Raw genomic sequence first — 16,313 nt, 5'->3', positions numbered from 1 at the left:
TTCCATAGTGATACTGCCTTGGAAACCCAAGGAGGGGCTGCTATGAGTCAGGTCTGACTCGACGGCACATAACAACAACAACAACAACAACATGTCTCTACTTAATTTTTAAACATATGGAATACAGTTTAGTAACTTTTTAAATGTTCTTCTATGTTATTTCTATTATTTATGTTTATTCTGAGGCAGATTATCTATTTTCTTCTTGAGTGAGCTTTCAAAGAATTTGTATCATCCAAAATCTGTCCATTTTATCTAAGTTGTTGAATGTATTGGCATAAAGTTATTTATAAATTTTCATATAATCCATTTAATAAGTCTTCTTATGATGGTCATGTTTTCCAGTGTCTTTACATGTTTTGAAATCTTTGTCTGAGGGTCAGACATTATGATTTTTACTTTTTGGAGCTGGATATTTTTTATTTTCTCTAAGTTGACTTGAGCTTCATTCTGGGATACTAGGAACCAATGTGAACCTTTTGGGTGTTGCTTTTGTGGTCTGGAAAGAAGCTTTGTGGCACAGCGATTAACTGCTCAGCTGTTAACTGAAGGGTCAGTGGTATGAACCCACCAGCTGCTCCATGGGAGAAAGATGAGGCAGTTCTACATTGTCCTATGGAGTTGCTATGAATCAGAATTGACCTGATGGAGGTGGGTTTGGTTTGGGTTTTTATGCTTTTTTAGGCAGATCTAGAGCAGTGCTCAATCTACCACTCATTAATGAGGTGAGACTTTCCTAAGTACTTTATGCAATTCTCTATTTTAGTAGGCTGACCAATGGCCACTTTAAAATACCGGGTCCTAACTCCTAGAACCTGTAATCTGACTGCTAACCAGAAGGCTGACAGTTCAAACCCACCAGCCACTCCTTGGAAGGAAGACTGGACAATCTACTTCCATAGAGATATGCCTTGGAAACCCAAGGGGGGGTTGCTATGAGTCGGATTTGACTCAATGGCAGTGAGTTTGATTTGGCACAAAGAAAAAGGGTCTTTGCAGATGTGATCAAGTTAAGGTATTATCCAGCTGAACTCTAAATCCAATTACAAGTGTCCTTATAAGAAACAAAAGTAGAGGGAGATTTAAAACACACAGAAGAGGAGGAGGCAATGTGGCCATGAAGGCAGAGACTGGAGTGATGCAGCCACAAGTTAAGGAACGCTGGCAGCCATCAAAAGCTGAAAGAGGCAAGAAATGGATTCTTCTCCTAGAGCCTTGGGAGGGAGTGTGGCCCTGTCGACACCTTGGCCGTGGCTCAGTAAAACTGAATTTTGAATTATGGCCTCCAGAACTATGAAAGAAAAATACTTCTATTATTTTAGGCCACTAAATTAATGGGAATTTGTTATAGTAGCCACAAGAAACTAATATACCCATGAATTTTGAGTTTTTCCAGTCTGAATGTTGGGAACAGGTACGGCTCCTGACCATGTATGAGTAGTAGGCATGGCTCCCCTAATCCTTTCAGATAGTTCTTTCCCTGGTCAGAGAGTTCTGCATGTGTTGAATGGTACTGAGTACTCTTGGAAGATCTCTCTGCCAATCTCTACAGCTCTCTCTCTGGGTAGCTCTCTTCTTTCTAGTACTCTGTTCTAAGAACTCTAACTGACATGGTCTCCCCAAACTCACAGTTCCATCTTTTCAACTCAGGATGTCTGCCAGGTTTCACCTCACTTCCTTCTCCCTGAGCCATGTCCCAGAAACTCTGTTAGGCCATTAAGTTGGAGCAACAGTAAAGCTCACCTCATTTGTTTCCTATCTCTTAGGATTACTTTCTTCTGTTGCCTTGAAAATCATTCTTTCACGTATTTTGTTTGTTTTTGGTTGTTTCAGGCAGGAAGGTTCATCCAGTCCCAGTTACTCGATCTTGACTGGAAGTGCCAATAATTTCAGAGGTATCTTTGTTATTTTATTTTTTGGCTAAAGTTAAATGCATGCCCAGTGTAAAAGAACTCTGGGAACTAAAGAATAATGTTTTCATTCAACAAATTTTCATCAAAGAGAATTATTTACAGGTACTGGAAATAGTGGTAAATGAAATGCCAACAATGTCCAAAGAAAACATCACAAATTATCATAAACTCCTTGAACAAAGAGGCCATTTTTCTTTTATCTTTTATGAAAATCATGAAGGCACATAGCAGATACTTTACAAATAAACTGAGTTTAAGTAATAAAAGACCATTTCATTAAAACATATAGATAATCATAAATAGATTAAGTTTACTTCAGCTTCCACTGATTTTTGTTAAAGAATAATAAAAGAAAAAAATTGACCAACGATAGAGTAAACTGATCCTATGAAAGTGATGAATGAAATTTACAATTATGAACGTTGTATTAAGACATTTCAGATTGAAATAAGACTATATTAAATTATCCACAGTATTTCTTAATGTAACATTATTTTACTAGTGAAAACCGAAACTGAAGGAAAATGTGAAAGTTTTCTTTCCTATACAAAGCTGTATTGTCATTTAGAAACTCAAGAATCTTAGAAAAAAAAATTCATCCAAACGTAAACTGTGGAATTTAAATGTGAACTATCATATAGGTAACTTTGTTTTAGAGTCAGTGGGTGGAGCAAATTGTTAGGTGCTTGACTATTAGCTGATACAGGCTGGTAGGTGGAACCCACCCAGCGGTATCCTGGAGAACAGGCCTCGCAATCTGCTCCTGAATGGTCACAGCGTTGAAGACCCTACGGAGCACAGCTCTGCTGACACACGGGGCCGCCACCCTACGGAACACAGCTCTGCTGACACACGGGGGGCCGCCATAGTCAGAATCAACTTGACACTGACAAACAATGACAATTTTATTTTACTCTCAAGGTTTACAGCTTTATTATTCAGCATGAATCTTCTAGTATAGGCACAGTATACTGAAATCACAACATTAATAACAACATCTGGCATGTTCTCTGCACACACTCTGCACCAGGCACTATGCTAAGCACTTGATAAGCACTGTCTCTTTAACCTACCTGCCCTGTGAGGTGGATGTTATTTTTAGCCTTACTTTAAAGATGATGCAGCTCAGACATATTAAGTAACTTGTTCAAGGTCACATGACTGTAAAATTAGCAGGATTTGGACTTGAACAGTCTTCTTGACTCTAAAGCTCATGTTCTAAATAATAAACCACAATACCATATTTACAAACAAGTAAAGCAGGGCTAGTTGCAAAGATTTTCACCATAAAGTCCCTTTAGCTAGAACTTCCTCTAAACATCAATTAATATTTGAGTTCACTTTTGCAAGAGCACTTTTAGTTTAGAAAATGAACTAAATTGCTCACTTCTCCATCAGCACTCAAATATTAAAAAAGATGGCCCATGATTTAAAGAATCTGTAGTCTCTGACAACTAAAAAAAAAAAATTTAGAGGAAAAACTTCCAAATATTGATTTTCTTTTATTCATATCCATCCTTGTGGAATATCTGAGAAGGGATCATGTAATTCACACTAAAATAGAGACAATTATTTTCATACTCCCACACTGCCTTAAAAAGAACTTAATTTTTTTTTGGCATGTATATATGTATTTAATCAACGTGGGGGAAAAACAAAAGAAAAAAAACACACAAAGAAACTCACTGCCATTGAGTCCATTTGGAATCATAGTGACTTGATAGTATAGAGTATAACTATCTCATAAGGTTTCCAAGACTGTAATCTTTACAGGCAACCCTGGTAGCACAGTGGTTAAGAGCTTGGCTACTACCTGAAAGGCTGGTGGTTCAAACCCATCAGCTGTTCTGAAGGAGAAAGATATGGCAATCTGCTTCCATAAAGATTTACAGCCTTGGAAACTCTATTGGGCAGTTCTACTCTGTCCTTTACAGTCACTGTGAATCACAATTGATTAGACAGGTTAATCTTTACTTAACACTAGGGAGTTTGAATTGCTAAACTTTCTGTTAAGTCCAGTACTTAACCCCTGTGCTACCAGGGCTCCATCTATGTGGACGACGGGTATAAAATGTATGTAAAATTTTATATTTCTGTACCATCACTGGAAAGAAAAAAAATGTATGAATGAAATTAAGTCTTTCTTATTACAAGAGTCTGGGAAGACACTTCTAGCATTTGCATCTCAAAGCATATGTTCTAAAGTCTCACTACACAGGCTTGGATTTTCCCACAGTGTTCTTCTGTAAACTCCTGTAACTCTGTGATACAAGCTCCAGTAAGTGTAATGTAAGCTCCTGTAAGTGCAAGTGTAAGCCCCTGTAAGTGTAACAGAAGCTCCTCTAGGTGAAAGCTCCTATGTTAAATGTAAACTCCTGTAAGTATAATGTAACCCCTGTAAGTGTAACAGAAGCTCCTGTAAGTATAACTGTAAACTCCTGTTAAGTGTAAATGATGAACAGTGTAAGGCATCTTGGACAAGGCTTTAGAGCCTCGGTGGCGAGACTGGTTTTCAATCAGCTGCTAACTGAAATGTTGTCTCTTTGAACTCCCTTGATGGCGATGCGGAAGCTCTGGTGGTGCAGTGCCTAAAGCATCATCTGACTGCTAACCAGAAGGCTGGTGATTCAAACCTATCAGCCACTCCTCAGAGGAAAACTGGGCAATCTACTTCCATAGAGATACCACCTTGGAAACCTAAGGAAGGATCACTAGGAGTCAGAATAGACTCAATGGCAGTGAGTGTTTTTTTTTTTTTTGTATTAGCTTTGGTAAGATTACAGCCAAGAAAACGCTATGGAGCAGTTTCACTCTGTAACTAGGGTTGTGTGAGTTGTGGGCTGACTCGACAGCAGCTAGGAGAATACTTCTCCCCTTAAGAAACAGAAAATACATGTTTGTTATTTACCTGAAGATTTTCACAGGTCTCTTGACTGTAAGTGAGTCTCTGGATTTCTGTGGGTGAAACTAGATACAATGCTTGTCCATTGTTGGTGAAGCAGAACGTTCTGGCTATCCGCATATTGGTAAGTGGCAAGTAATATACATCCAGTAGAGGCCTTAAACTCGGCAAACTTGGGAAAAAAATAAAACACTTGTCAGTGAAAACTGAGGCAGATTTTAGTCTTGAGCACAGTATTACAGAAGAATAACGGCAAGAAACTCTATTAGAAGTCCTACAATATTTAGTCTGTGTATCTGTATATTTAGCTGAATGAAAAAGCAAGAGCTACTTTTCTTTCAAACCAAATTAAATTCTGTAAAATTATGATTTGAGGGAAAAAAATGCTAGCTCTGTATTTAAAAAAAAAAAAATTTTAATTCTTACCTAAAAGTCATAATATGTCCATTGGCACAGAAACATGCAAGGCAGATACTGTTACTCAATGCCACAATATCTCCACGTAGTACAAATGAGGTCTCTGTAATGTTTTGCTTATAAACACAGTTCTGCGTTGGCAGGGAGATTACTTTAGCTTGCTTTTCAGAACATATCACTGCATACTGGTTTTCACTAATTTCCTGAGAAGTGGAGGGGGACACTGAGACAGGCCGCCGTTTTTTCAACTTCTCCTTTTCATCTTTTTCTTCAGGAACATTGTGTTCTCTCCAGGGTTCATATGCAGGTGGCACCAAGCAGCCTGTGGTATCCAGAAATGCCATTCTCAGGATTGCACCTTTTAACCTCAGTATAGTACCTAAAATACAGAAGCTCAATAAATAACATATTTTAATCAACAGATTAAATGTTTATTCCAACTGTGGCATGCAGTAGACACTCAAAAAGAGGTCAGATGCATACTGAACTGAAAATACACACTTGCTTCTTGACAGAATTCAAGCTTCAAGCACAGAATTTTTGGTCTGAAAAAAATATCAATATTCCAAGCGCAAAGCAGATACATAACACTGACTGATATTTTACAATTTAACTAAATATGATGATTTGGGAAATATATATTTTATTTAGGTGAATAAACAACTGATATTCCACAGTGTCTGCAATTACGTCTCCTCTCATACCCAGCAAGCATACTACCAATGAGTATGAGAGCAAGTGAGGGACGTCTGGAGCTGCACTCTCCAGCAAGGCAGCACTCATGTGGCTACTGAGCACTTGAAATACGGCTTGTCTAAATTGCAATGTGCTGTGAGAGTAAAATACACAACTGTTTCTTGTTACTTCTTTTAATGTAACTACTAGAAAACTTGGGAGCGCTGGTGGTGTATTGCCTAAGGCATTTCTACTGCTAACCAGCAGGCTGGTGGTTCAAACTCACCAGCCATGCCTCAGAAGGAAGATTGGGCAATGTACTTCCATGGAGATACTGCCTCGAAAACCCAAGAAGGGGTCGCTATGAGTTGAATCGACTCAATAGCAGTGAGTTTGGTTCAGTTTTTCACTAGGAAACTTAAAATTACATATGTGACTTGGACCGCAGTTCTAATGAACGATACTGATTGAGAAAGCCATTAAGAAAAACAAAAATCCATGTGTTTCTAAGCATTACTTCCAAAGTCATAACCAACTTTTAAACAATTTAGCAATAAATGTCAGATACATTCAAGGCATTATTTTTTAGTCAGTTTATAATCTTAATTTAGGATTTGTATTTCTTAATTTGCTATAATTAATAATACCCCCCTTTCCCACATCCTTGAAAATACACAAATGCTTTATGCTCAATTTTGAGTAAGCCTAACAGTAACTTTGTTGTTGTTGTTGTCGTTATGTGCCGTCGAGTCGGACCCAACTCATAGCGACCCCTCCTTGGGTTTCTGAAGCAGTATCACTACGGAAGTAGATTGCCCAACCTTCCTTCCGAGTAACTTTAGTGTTAAGAATTTGGAAACCAATAGAGGGGAGAGTACAGACCTGACTGAGCATTCCAGTTCTTATTTTAGAATGTTGTCCATATATATAATTATGTAATATTTTACAACTTGCAAAACATTTTCTAAATATTATTTTCTTTATTTCTAAGAAGAGCTGCTGATGTTCTCTCAAAAATAATTTTTTAGGGGACAAAATACTATTTCCTTTCTTCTTTTTATTCACAAGTTTTGTCTACAGCAGGGTTGCCAGATAAAATACAGGATGCTAGTGACATCTAAATTTCAGATAAACAACAAATAACTTTTTAGTATAAGTATGTGCCAAATATTGCACAGCACTCCAAATACTACACGAGACACCCTTACATTACAAATTATTCACTGTTTTTCTAAAATTCAAATGTAACTGGGTGTCCTGTATTTTCGTTTGCTAATCTGATAACCATAGACTACAAATTAAGTTTGGTGGGCAGATGAATTAAGTATTTTAAGCTGTTTGGTAGAAATATGTAAAACACATGCCAGTTATAATCCTATAGTTTTAATTCCTATTATCTCAAAACACATTTTGAAGTTGCTGCTCTTTTAAGAACCCTGGTGGCACAGTGGTTAAATGCTCGGCTGCTAACGAAGAAGCTGGTGATATGAACCCACCAGCTGCTCTGTGGAAGAAAGATGAGGCAGGCAGTCTGCTTCCATAAAGATTAAAACACCATAAACCGAACTCACTGCCGTCGAGTCAGATCCAACTCATAGCCCCCCCTCCTTGGGTTTCCGAGGCGGTATCTCAACCACAGCAGATTGCCCAATCTTTCTTCAATCCATAAAGATTACAGCCTTGAAAATGCTATGGGGTGGTTCTACCCAGTCGCTATGAGTTAGAGTCAACTTAATGGCAGTGTGTGTGCTGTGGTTTGGATTCTTTTAACACATTTTAAGTTTTATTTTAGATCTGGCTTTAAAGTTTTAATGAGGCTAGCTAAAATATTGAGGCTAATTTGGGAACTGTTGATGGCACAGGTACGGTTCTAATAGGAGAATTTTCTAACACTGTCTTAAAATATCATTTAGGTGTAAATTTGTCCTGTAACTGGCAAGATTTTAGTATGTTTCCCAGGAAAGTAGTGGGAACTGTTAGGGCCTCCTGTTGGAGAAAAGAAAAAAACAATGGAAACAAAATAAACCATTCAAAATATTGATGCACAGAAACCCTCCTGCTTGAAAAACATCTCTTTTCTCTTCACAGTTCCAATACAGAGAACATGAGTGTCACTGTTGTATTATTAAACAGATGCCTTATGAAAAATAAACCTCAAAGATTTCATCATTGAGAAGAACACAAAGGTTCCTTCTTATATTTGAAATTACTTTGAGATCAATTAATTTCACAGATCATATGATTCTCTTTGCAAGTTGGAAAATATCCTAAACACCTTCAGTGTAGTAAATACTATCTATATTTAATCCCTCTTTCTCATTTTTATTTATTTGAAACATTTTTCTTATTTTAAACTGATTTTCTTTCTGTAGAAAATTTAGACACCATAAATCAGAAAAATGAAGAAAAATTATCCCAAGCCCACTATTCAGTGATAATTACTGTTAACACTTCTTCACCTTTCCAATTTTTTTTTTAATTCATATGCAAATATTCCTTCGGAGCTCTGATGGTGCAGTGCCTAAGGCATTTGACTGCTAATCAGAAGACTGGCGGTTCAAATCCACCAGCCATTCCATGGAATTCAGACCGGGCAATCTACTTCCATAAAGATTTACTGCCTCAGAAACCCAATAAGGGTCACTATGAGTCAGAATCGACTCAATGGCAGTGAGTTTGGTTTTGGTTTTATGCACATATTCATTGCTTGCTAATGAAAAGTAAGAATATCATCACTATGCAACCTGCTTTCTTTAACAACCAGGCATGCAGTATATATTCCAGTATTTATTTAGCTGAATGAATAAATCAAATTGTTTCTTTAATGTAAAAATAGTTCAGAAATAAGCACTGAAGTCATAGCTACATTTTAATTCTAACTTTCAAGTACTGTTAAAGTTTACTACATGAACCAGGAGCAGTAATGAAAAAACAGAATTCTCAGTTATTTCCTGACCTGAATGAGTCCACATACATTTGACAAAATCCAATTTCATTTTCAATATATGAATACAGTAATATTTTTACTTTTTAAAATTTGCTATTAAGTCACCTTTTCTTAATATTTCAAAGAGCATAAATATTTTAAGACTACACACTCAGAAATAAAGTATAAAATGTTTAAAAGTATGCTATTCTATTCTTTTCTCCTAAATATGTACCATTTTTGTTTGTACAGCATAGTAGTATTTTGAGGTATTGGATATGTATTTTCATAACAACTGGTTTCTTCTTTTTAATTTTCCAATGTAATAATTTTAGACATGATCCTAGAGTTAAAAAAAAATGCATTGCCTGAATGGCTGTATAAATAAAACACAAAACTGTAAGCATAAAATAAAATTTAAAGTTTTTAGAATTCTTAGATGAATTCAACTCTAAAAAGCAATGGCTTCTATGGATTCAATCAGTGAACCCTTTACGAGCACCATATGTGCAGCAGCAGAGCAGACATACCACTTGGAGACACGATCACTGGCTGCAGCAGCCTTTGCTCTCCTCCCGGGGGAAGGTTCAGTGCGATGACCAGGACCGTTCCTAACGTGGTTCCAACCCACAAACACGGCGAAGGTGAGGAATCGGCCTTGCGGGTAAAAGTCTCACAGAAATGAAGGGCAGAGATTGCTTCTCGAGATTCTTTATCAATGCTGGTTACGCTGGAACTCCGTGATCGGCTGAAGGAATTATCTTTTACATCTGAAATGATTTTTCAAAATGTTGTAAATGAGACTGCTCAAGTTACAAAATATCCCACTTTTGGGGTGGGATAAATCTGGCCAAGTAGCTAATCTGCAAAAGAAAAAAATCTAGAGCATAATTTGAATTAAGAAGAAAAACAGTTTACTTTTATGCTAATGATTTTTTCCTTTTGCTTAAATATAAAACACAAATGGACAAACCCACACCTGTCAGATCTGGTTGGGTGCGGCAGATGCATCTTTGAGTGTGTGACCTGAATGGTCTTTGGTGCAGCTCTCTCGGGCAGTATTCTGGATAGTCTTCTAACCCTAGCTCTGATGACATCTGTGCCATGGTGCTCTGTTTCGTCCCTTGGTAATGTAATTCATGCTAAGGTAGAACTATAAAAGTGTGGGTATTTTTTTTTTTTTATTCACCCCTCCCCAGCTTTACAGGTTTTTTTTTTCCTTTTTTCTACGCATATTTCTTTTAGCTTTTTAAAGTATTTCTTTAAATATTTTATCTCACTTATTGCCTTTTTTTTTTCTTCTCTTTTTGGTGATTATTCCTGTGTGTTTATGCAGCATGTTTTTTGTTCGTTCGCTTTTACTTTTCTGATGGTCCTTCGATTGTTGTTTTTGTCTGAGTGAGAGACAGCAACCGTGCCCATACGATGCAACTACACCAGCACCTCCACTTACTGAGTGAGAGCCACCACTTTCTTCTGCACCAACTGGCCAATGACACACGATCACGAATAACAGCCTGACTCACCCTTAACTACTCTTCAAAAACAGTTAACAGAGATCTATGCAGCCACTCTCATTCTCTAGCAAACCAACTAGGAGACAGGTGGTGAGTGCATAAATGCTGCCAATTAATGAAGAGAGAAGCACAATACCCTGGTTACTCAGATTCATCAAAAAAAAAAAAACACTCAAGAAAACTAAAATCCTGGGTATATCACTCCAACATACAATCACCAATTAAATATAAATACAACAACGTCACAGTGTCTCGGAGACAACAGACAATCAGTCCACACAAAGCAAGATAAACCGGTAGAAACAAGGGAGCTGGATATAGACCCAGAACACATCCCTGAGTAAGAAGCAGCATTGGAACTCCCTAATACGGTATTCAAAAGAATTATACTTAGGTATCTTCAACAGAATGAGAGACAGAGCAAGGAAAATGCTAACAAAATTAAGGAAAACACAGACAAAACCCTAGAACCACACTGAAGACAATATAGAAACAAAATGGCAAAATAAATGAAAAATTAGAAATGACACAAAATTTACAGATAGAAATCTAGAAGATTAGTAATTTTCAGAAATAGATAACACATTGAAAGCGCAAATGACTAGGATTGAATCAACGGAAGACAGAATTAATGAGATTGAAGACAAATACCTGAATACTTCTTTGGAAAGGGAACAGTCAGAAAAAAGATAAAAACAAAATGAAGAAAGGCTAAGATTCATGTGGGATACCATCAAAAGGAATAAGCTACATGTAATTGGAATTCCAGAATAGGAAGATAAAAAGAAAACCACTAAGAAAATTGTCCAGCAAGTCAAACAAACCCCAAACAGGACAGACCCCAAAAGAAAATCACCAAGACATATCATCATCACAGTCAACAAAACTAAAGACAAAGAAAGAATCCTGAAAGAAGCAAGGGAAAAACAAAAAGTTACCTACAAAGGGCAACCAATAACAACCTCTGATTTCTCAGCAGAAACCATGCAAGTGATGGTATATACAAAACCCTGAAAGAGAAAAACTTCCAACCAAGAATTACAAACCTGGAAAAACTGTCCCTCAAATATCATGGTGAAATTAGGAGATTTACAGAGAAGCAGAAATTAAGGGAATTTGTTAAAACCAGATCTACCTTACAAGAGATACCAAAGGGAGTCCTTTGGTCAGAGAACCAATAATAGCAAACAACAACTGACCATTAGTACACAAGATGACATAACCCAGAAACCAACATAACTACGGAAGTATCCAAAGTATAATAAGTTTACAAGAGTGTGAACAAGGCACCAGAGACATCAATTAACAAATGAGGACAACTACAAACCAAAAAGAGGGAAACAACTGTGTAGTTACAGAACTTCTAAATGGTGAAGAAGTCAAGAGAATTTCAAGACAGAATGGATTGTTCTAAACTTGGGGAGAAAATTATAAATCACAGGGTAACTTCAAAGAAAAATGAAAAACTTTCACATCAAAATTAAATAAGAGGGCAAGCACAAATATTTAGCAAATATTGTAACAACAGCAACAAAGGAAATGATAACATGATTCATAAACATAATGAGCTCAAAACAAAAACCAAACTCGCCATCATCAAGTCGGACCTGACTCATAGAAAACCCTCATTGGGTTTCCGATATGGAACAAAGAAACCAGGAACACCACAAAAAACACAAAACAAAATGACACCAACAAATTCATACTTCTTAATTATACTGAATGTCAATGGATTCAATGCACCACTCGAGATGGACAGTTGCAGACTGGATAAGAAAATATAACCCATCAATATACTGCCTACCAGAGATGCACCTTAGAGACAAAGACAAAAATAGACTAAAACTCAAAGGTGGCAAAAATACATATAAAAAATGGCAACCAAAAAAGAGCAGCAATGGAAATATTATTTTCTGATAAAACCGACTTTAAGAGAAAAACCACTGTATGAGACAAGGAAGGACGTTATATAATGATTAAAGGATCAATTGAGAAAGAATACTCAAAACTCACTGCAGTTGAGTCTGATATGACTCACTGCAATCCCTCCTAGAGTTTCCGAGGTAGTATCACTATGGAAGTAGACTGCCCAACCTTCCTTCTGAGGAATCTCGGAGAGTTGTTGCATTGTGGTAAACTGTGGCCAATATCATGAGACAAAAGTATACGTAAACTGCTGTATGGAAAGTGAATTTGCTCTGTAAATCTTCACCCAAATCACACACACACACAAAAAAAAAGAATGGGAGAGAACTTACCAGGAGAACTTAAAAAAAACAAAAACAAAAAAAAAACTGGTGCTGGCAAAACTGGATATCATTTGCAGAAAAATGAAACAAGATCTGTACCTCACACCATACACAAAAACTAACTCCAGATGGATCAGAGACTTAAATGTGAAACCTAAAGCTATAAAGTTCCTCAAGGAAAAAACGAGGAAAATTTGAGGGCCCTAATTTATTGGCATAAATAGACTATCAAGCATAACCCAAAATGCACAAACAGCAGAAGATAAACTAGATGAATGGGACCTTTCAAAAATTACATTTTTACGTGCTTCCAAAGACTTCTCCAAAAGAGTCAAAAGAGAACCTACAGATTGGGAAAAAATATTTGGCAAAGACATATTTGACAAGGGACTTATCTCTAAAATTTATTGAAAACTCCAACACCTCAACACCAAAAAGACAAACAATCCAATTCAAAAATGGGCCAAAGATATGAATAGACACTTCACCAAAGAGGATATTCAGGTGGTCAACAAACACATGAAGAAATATTCATGATCACTAGCCATTAGAAAGATGCAAATCAAAACAACAAGATACCATCTTGCCCCAGCACTAGTAGCAAAGTTCAACAAGACAGAAAATAACAAATGCTGGCAAGGATATGGAGAGATTGGGACTCTTATACACTGCTGGTGGGATTGTCAAATGATAAAACCACTGTGGAAAGCAGTATGGCGATTCCTTAAAAAGTTAAAATTACAAATACTGTTTGAATCAGCCATTCCATTACTGGGTAAATATCCTAAAGCAGTGAGAGCTAGGACAAGGACAGATATATGAACACCCATGTTCATTGCAGCACTATTTACAATAGCCAAAAGACAGAAACAACCTAGGTGCCCATCAACAAAAGAATGGATAACCAAACTAGGGTACATACACACAATGGAATATTATGCAACCCTAAAGAATAATGTAGAATCTGCAAAACACCACATAATGTGGATGAACTTGGAGGACATTATGCTGAGTGAAGTAAGTCAACCACAGAAGGACAAATACTGTATTAGTCCATTATTGTAAAAAGTCAAGGAAAAGCTTATATATGGAAGGAAATTTTCTTTATTGGTTAGCAGAGGTGGGAGGAGAGGGAAAGGAACACTGTTAAATAAGTAGAGGTAAGTATTGATATGGATGAAGGGAAGGGCAAAGTACCAAATGTGAGTGATCAACATGGTAGCACCGAGGAAGAGGAAGACATAGAGAGGTGCATGGGAGGTACACACAACAAAGGTGAACCCTTTTGTACATACAGTACTGTGTTGTCAGTGATGGCAAAGACTGACATATGGCTGGCTAGACAGATGGACTGGCTGAACTATTAGGTATGTCTATGCAGGGGGAAGTGTGCCCATGACCATGTATAGGATTGCAAGACAATGTTTCTACAAGTATATTAGCATGTTCTGTAAGAATTCCCAGATATACAGTAGAGCTGACAAGGGGCAAGGTTGTAGTCGCTTCTTGGCCACACAGCCAGCTAGCTAGCAAGAGGGAGCGAGTAGTTGGACCTGTGGGCTTGGGACCATGGTTGCAGGGGACATCAAGCTCAGTTGGTATAACATGCTACACAAAAACATTGTTCCACCTCCTAGTTTGGCAAGTAGCAACTGGGATCTTAAAAGCTTGTAAGCAGCCATCTAGATGCAGTGATGGGTCTCTCCTCATCCAGAGCAAAGAAGAATGAAGAAAACCAAAGATGCATGGAAACAATTAGTCCAAGCGACTGGTACACCATGCGATCCTCAGCCTAAGTGACTATGACACCAGAAGAACTAGATGGTGCCCAGCTACCACTGTCAATTACTTGGAGGGGATCTACAAAGGAGATCCTGGATAGAGTGGGAGAACAATGTGGAACAAAATTCAAAAATCATTAAAATAAAAAAAAAAAGAGGTCAGGTTTGTTGGTCTGATGGAGCCTGGTGGGACCACTGAGACTGTTTGTTGGTCTGATGGAGCCTGGCGGAATCACTGAGACTGTGGCTCCTCGCTGCCTTTCAGGTCTGGAAATGAACCCACATCTGTGGCTGCCAGCCATATAAGACAGGCATCTGAGGTGAACATTAGGTAGATACAGTCCTTGGACAGATCATGGGAGAACAGAGGGAGACAGCTGGGGGGCAGGAGTGTGTTGGAAGGAAGGACAGAGAAGAGGTAACTATGGGGAGGAAGTGGGAAGGGAGCTATTGTATTGTGGGAAATTGCAGCCAATGTCAAGAGACAAAGTGTTTGTGAGCTGCTGTATGGAAAATGAATTTGCTTTGTAAACTTTCAACCAAATCACAATAAAAATTGTAAAAAAAAAAAAAAGAAAAAGAAAAAAAGTGTGGGTATTTTAAATTTTCTGCATTTCAAAAGTGTATTTAGATGTACATGTTTCTCCCCCTAAAAGTAGACACATTTCCTAAAAGCGAAATGGTGTAAAGTTAACTTGCTAAAAGCAGGAGGCACATGTATTCTGTTCTTCCTTAAAAGTTATTGTATGACAGGTCTTTTTATTTTTCCCCAAATTTGGCCATATGAAAGCCTTTAGTACCAATTAAACAGCCACTGGGTGGTGCAAATAGTGAAGTGCTCCACCACTAGCTGAGAGCTTGGCCTCTGAAACCCACCCAGAGGAGCCCTGGAAGATGGGCCTGGTGACCTACTTCTGGGAGGTCACAGACTTCAGAGCCCCATGGAGGAGTGTGACTCTGCCACTTAGGGTTGCCAGCAGTCAGAATCCACTGGACAGCAACTAAGATCAACAAATATCAATGAAAATTTAGCTCCTTTTCTTGAATGCCATTTTTACTGTAATCACCATTATCTAAGGCATTTTTACATCAAAATGTGTTTACACTTAACTTGATAGCAGACATAACATTCCTTTTCCCTGACTCTGTCTGTAAGGACAGGGATACTCAGAAATTATACAGGTATACTTGCTTTTTGGAAGTTTGCTTCACTCAGCTTTGCTTTTATAAAAGACCCACATTAGTACCTGTTTTCCCTTACCTGAAAGAAAGCCAAAGAGGATTTTTGCTTTTACAAAAAAAGGCAAAAAGCAAAACTACTGTCCACCATTTGATGTGCATGAGTTCAAGTCATTAAAAGGGCAGCATGCACCCCAGCAGCTAGAGTGGCATCACCAACCTCCTTTCTCAGGAACTCCCCTCAGCATCTCAGCATAAAGATGCCTACCTCTGAACTGTGACTGTGAACATGCTATGTGTTATTTTAGGTTTTGTGCTATTTGGTAGGCTATTTTTTGGGTCTGGGAACGCTCAAAAACTTTTCCCATATCAATTAATGGCAACTGTTTCTTTGCTTTACACCATTTCTGATTATAAAAGGTTTAGTAGGAATGTTCTATTTTTGTATAGCAGGGCAGACCTGTACTAACAAACCCTTTTTCTGTGGCCAATTCCAAATCTCTCTAGCCTTGGCCTCTTTTCTCTTGGAATCACATTTCTAAATGCTTGTTAGACTTTTCTTGTTATATCACACTATTTTGCTATTGTTGTTAGGTGCCGTCGTTTCCGACTCATGGCGACTCCATGCACAGCAGAACAAAATACTGCCTGACCCTGGACCAGCTCCATGATCCCTGCTATACTTGAGCCCATCATTGCAGCCACCGTGTCAATCCATCTCATTGAAGGCCTTCCCCTCTTTCATTGACCCTCC

At 37.8% G+C, this 16,313-nt stretch overlaps 1 protein-coding gene across 1 annotated transcript in view; it reads right to left on the bottom strand.

The window, feature by feature from the left end:
* STXBP5 (syntaxin binding protein 5) overlaps positions 1-16,313 on the bottom strand; it is a 268,776-nt gene that overhangs the window by 23,792 nt on the left and 228,671 nt on the right. The window contains exons 23-25 of the mRNA XM_007943195.2: positions 9,364-9,603; positions 5,242-5,611; positions 4,822-4,987 (exon numbers count right to left, since the gene is read on the bottom strand). Of these exons, the coding sequence (XP_007941386.1) occupies positions 4,822-4,987; positions 5,242-5,611; positions 9,364-9,603 (776 nt within the window). The remainder of the gene's footprint in view (positions 1-4,821; positions 4,988-5,241; positions 5,612-9,363; positions 9,604-16,313) is intronic.

The sequence above is a fragment of the Orycteropus afer genome, unplaced genomic scaffold, assembly GCF_000298275.1.
Source record: "Orycteropus afer afer isolate SDZICR_OR568_19922 unplaced genomic scaffold, OryAfe1.0 scaffold00101, whole genome shotgun sequence".
NCBI classification, from domain to species: Eukaryota; Metazoa; Chordata; class Mammalia; order Tubulidentata; family Orycteropodidae; genus Orycteropus; species Orycteropus afer.
The sequence above is the reverse complement of the archived record's forward strand: the minus strand, read 5'-3'. Positions and strand labels throughout refer to the sequence as shown.